This window comes from Notamacropus eugenii, chromosome 5 (assembly GCF_028372415.1).
Source record: "Notamacropus eugenii isolate mMacEug1 chromosome 5, mMacEug1.pri_v2, whole genome shotgun sequence".
Classification (NCBI taxonomy): domain Eukaryota; kingdom Metazoa; phylum Chordata; class Mammalia; order Diprotodontia; family Macropodidae; genus Notamacropus; species Notamacropus eugenii.
In genome coordinates this window covers 16,662,263-16,666,330 of record NC_092876.1, presented here as the reverse complement: position 1 = coordinate 16,666,330, position 4,068 = coordinate 16,662,263, and the positions used below count along the sequence as shown (strand labels likewise).

The window sequence follows — 4,068 nt, the reverse complement described above, 5'->3', positions numbered from 1 at the left end:
AGATAGTCGTTCAACCTAAGTGAACTGATGAGATCATCAAGTGAAGGAGAAGAGGTCCGAAAATGGAACTCTGTGGTACACCTGTGGTGCTGCAGCATGATCTGGAATGGGATCCAACAAAGGAGACAGAGAAGAAAGGTCAGATGGGTGGTAGAGCACCAGAAGATTCAGGTGTCCTCCAAACTAAGAAAAAAAGACTACCAAAGAGCAGAGAGTAATCAACACTTTTAAAGGCTGTAGAAAGATCAAAGAGATTAAGTACACTGAGAAAAAGCCACGGGTTTTGATAACTAAGACATTATTAGTGAATTATGGAAGAGTTGTTATGGTGGAATAAGGCTGAAAGCTGAATTGCAAGAGGTTAAGGAGAAAGTGCCTGGAGAGAAGTAAAGACATATATTGTACCTGGTCTTCAAGGAATTTAGCAGCAAAAGATAGAGGAGCTAAAGTACGATAATTAGCAAAGATGTAAGGATCAAGTGAGAGTTTTTTTGGATAAAGAAGGCATAAGTATGTTTGTAGACAGTAGGAAATGAGCAAATCAAATGGTAGATATTCAAAATTTGGGATAGTTTAGATATAATGGGGGGGAGGCAATCTGTTGGAAGACCCAGGAAGGAACGAATTGCTTAAGCAGGTGGAGGGCTTTGCCTTATTGAAAATTAAAGCTACTTCATCATGTGACATGCAGTGGAGGTGGACATAGTTGTGCAAGTCATATAAGTAATGTGAGATGAGAAAGAGGAGAGAAAAGGGAGCTTCTTGCCTCTTTCTATCCTGCAAAATGTGAGAAAAGGATTTTAACTGAGAAGATGGGGAGGAGAGATATGCAAAGCTTAAGGATGGATGGCAGAATTTGAAAGAGCCACTATGGAGAGAGAATAGTGAGTTAATAAGGAAAATGTAATAGAATATCTTAGTAGCTGTGAAAGCCCAGTTGAGGTTGTGAATCATCAATGTGTAGCTGCCCCATTAAGAAGAGTTACATGATTTTCTTCATTTTGTTAAGAACAATGTGTATAGGAGTGAAAGTAAAAATGATGGGAATGATTCAAACCTAAATACAGTGTAATGATGAGGGGAAAGGGGGACTCAAGAGAAGAGTATAGGGTGTACTGTGTGCAAAGCACATTTTTATGCAGTGAATAAATAGAGAAAAGGTATACGCTTGAGGCTCCCAAGGACTTCATCTTGTATTAGACAACAGAAAAGGAAGCAGGTCGGTAACGTAGGAACAGTTAAAAGCAGAAGATGGATAAACTGCAGAACAAATTGATAACATCAACATAGACAGATATATATGTATGTGTATGTACACATAAATATTTGCATCTTTTTATATGTCTACGTATGTATTATACAAAGGTCTTTAGAACACTGAATGGATTATGAAGTATTTATGATGCTCCATCCACAGCAAAATTGCAGGATAAAAAATTGCAGAAGAGGTTATATATCCATTGAGAGACAAACTCACATTTTACCTCAAACTCCAGAATCCTATCTAATTGTCTTCAGTGGTTGAAAGGCAGAACCGAAGATCAGCTGCAAACACACCATTACAACTAACCTTTCTATATTTTCAGGACAAAATGATATTCCTTTGGTATTGGAGCAGAGGAACATGTATATGTGTCTGTGAAACTTTTGCTCTCTGAGGGAAGTTGAATTTCAGATAGTTGGTCAGTAAGGAATTCATTGAAAATGTCAACATATGAAACCAAGAACAATGCAATTTGATAGCTACCTTTGATGTTGCCATACAATGAAAGATTTTTGCTGTGAATTACACAACTTTTAAATCATTTATCTATCTATCTAATTTTAACATTTGGTTGCTACCTTCTACATGTGAGATTTTTGTCTAATAGAGGAACTGATAAATGAATCAATAACATCACAACTGGTGTAAATTGAAACAGAATTCCTGAAACAACTTCAGCAACTAAATAGGATTGCCCCCAATAGGTTTTCTAAGGGGAGGCAAATATGTGAGTTCCCTCATGTCATTTCACTATATATGTAATGGTAGTAAAAAGCAAGACTTTTTGGTGTCAACCCACAAAATTAATGAACGTTATTTGGAATATTTTCCACACTTTTCTAATAGGTCATCCATGGGCACAGAGACACTGTAGTGGCCTCATTGTATGGCTGTGAAACCTAGAGAGTATATCAGTGGATGCCAGGATAATGAATCACTTCCTCTTGAATTGTCTTAGGAATATTCTCAAGATCACCTGGCAGGATGTGTAACATGAAGTGACTGACTGAGGTCTTGAATTTAATGGCCAGGCATTCAAACTCTACTGCACAGAGTGCAGCTCCAATGGGATGGCCACATTGTTCAAATTCACAATGACCACTTGTCAAAAGTGGAACACTTACATGGGGCAAGTGCTCACATGGTGGTCAGAAGAAGTAATACATATACACTCCCAAGTTGTCTCTTAAGAATTTGGAATCAGTTGTATGACTTGGGAGACACTAGCACAGGACACCTAACATGGCATGTCCATCTCAGACAACATTCTTTGCTCTGTGCGCAAGTCAGAATTGAAGTACCTCAAATGAAAATGAGATGCACACATTTTAAGGATCATGCCTAAAAGTTCACTTAGACTGTTTGCACCTGACCTGTGGTAGAGCATTATGAGCTTATATCGGTCTGACCAGTGAGAGTGGGACACATCATAAGTTGTCTCTAGTATATTGATGTTATTTTGATCCTCTTCAAGAAAAAAAAGGACAACAACCATGGGCATTAAATCTAATTTTAAATATATATTAATTTCTGTGCTCAAGGGTCTTTCCTAAAACATTCTTCAGGGCACATAAGACATCTTTATTTCTGAGACTGTAGATAATAGGGTTGAGCATGGGAGTGAGAATGGTATATAAGATGGCTAAGACCTTGTCCTGGCCTGGAGTATGATAAGACTTTGGCCTCATGTATGTAAAGATAAATGGCCCATAGTACATGGCAACCACAGTCAGGTGGGAGGAACAAGTGGAGAAGGCTTTTTTCTGGGCTTCCATCGATTTAATGTGAAGCACGGTGTGGAGAATCTGAGCATAAGAGGCAAGAATGATGGAAAAGGGAATTAGGAGGAAGAATACAGCACTCACATATACTCCTCCTTCATAGCGTGTTGTGTCAACACAGGAAAGTTTCAACATGGCTGGAATTTCACAGAAAAAGTGGTCAATGATCCTTGTACCACAAAAGGGTAGGTAGAGTACATAAGTTGTATGAACTGCAGAGTTGATGGTTCCCACAAGCCAACACCCAGCAGCCATATGGACACAGATACGACGGTTCATGAGGAGGGGATAATGCAGTGGATGGCAGATGGCTACATAGCGATCATAAGACATGGCTGCAAAAAGAAGGCATTCAGCACCCAAAAAGATGAGGGAGAGGAAGATCTGGAAGCCACAACCTCCAAATGTGATGGACTGCTGTCCGGATATAAAGTTACTTGCCATCTTGGGAACAATGTTGGAGATGTGCAATATATCTATGAAGGAGAGATTGCTGAGAAGGAAGTACATTGGAGTGTGGAGCCGGCTATTGAGGTGAATAAGAAGAATCAAAACTGTGTTCCCCATAATTGCCACCATAAAAATTATGAGAATAAATGTCAAGAATAACCATCCATACTGATTTGAATGCAATAATCCTAATAAGATGAAATCTGTAGCAAAAGTCTGATTCTCTTCCTCCCACATCAGTGTTATTTCACTTTTCACCTAGAGCCCAAAAGACAAGTTTTAGAAAAGAAAAGAAAGTTTAGAAAAGAATGAATACTAAGCCCAGGACAGAGTCTGTGGCTACAAAGTCAGTTCATTGATTTAGTTCAATAATTTGTTATTCAAAGACATCACTCAAAAGAATTACTTGAATTAACTGAGTCCTTGGAATGATCAGTTCATTGACTGAAGAGCTGAAAAAAATTAAAGTGACTTATTAGGGTAGTTCGACCTTCTTGTTCCTTTCCTAGTTGTTTGCTTTGCTTGGTAGGTCATCAGGAAGCTGATTCAGTCTCTCAATGCCAGGCTTTGCTT

General features: G+C 38.6%; 1 protein-coding gene across 1 annotated transcript; it reads right to left on the bottom strand.

Annotated features, from left to right (window-relative positions):
- Nucleotides 1-2,787: 2,787 nt before the first annotated feature.
- LOC140508514 (olfactory receptor 2AJ1-like) lies at nucleotides 2,788-3,732 on the bottom strand. The gene has a single exon (XM_072616467.1). The coding sequence runs from the start codon at nucleotides 3,730-3,732 to the stop codon at nucleotides 2,788-2,790; it is 945 nt and encodes a 314-aa protein (XP_072472568.1).
- Nucleotides 3,733-4,068: the final 336 nt, after the last annotated feature.

What these genes read in the sequence shown, in the direction of transcription:
- LOC140508514 (XM_072616467.1), bottom strand. Translation starts at nt 3,732, where the DNA reads ATGTGGGAGGAAGAGAATCAGACTTTTGCTACAGATTTCATCTTATTA.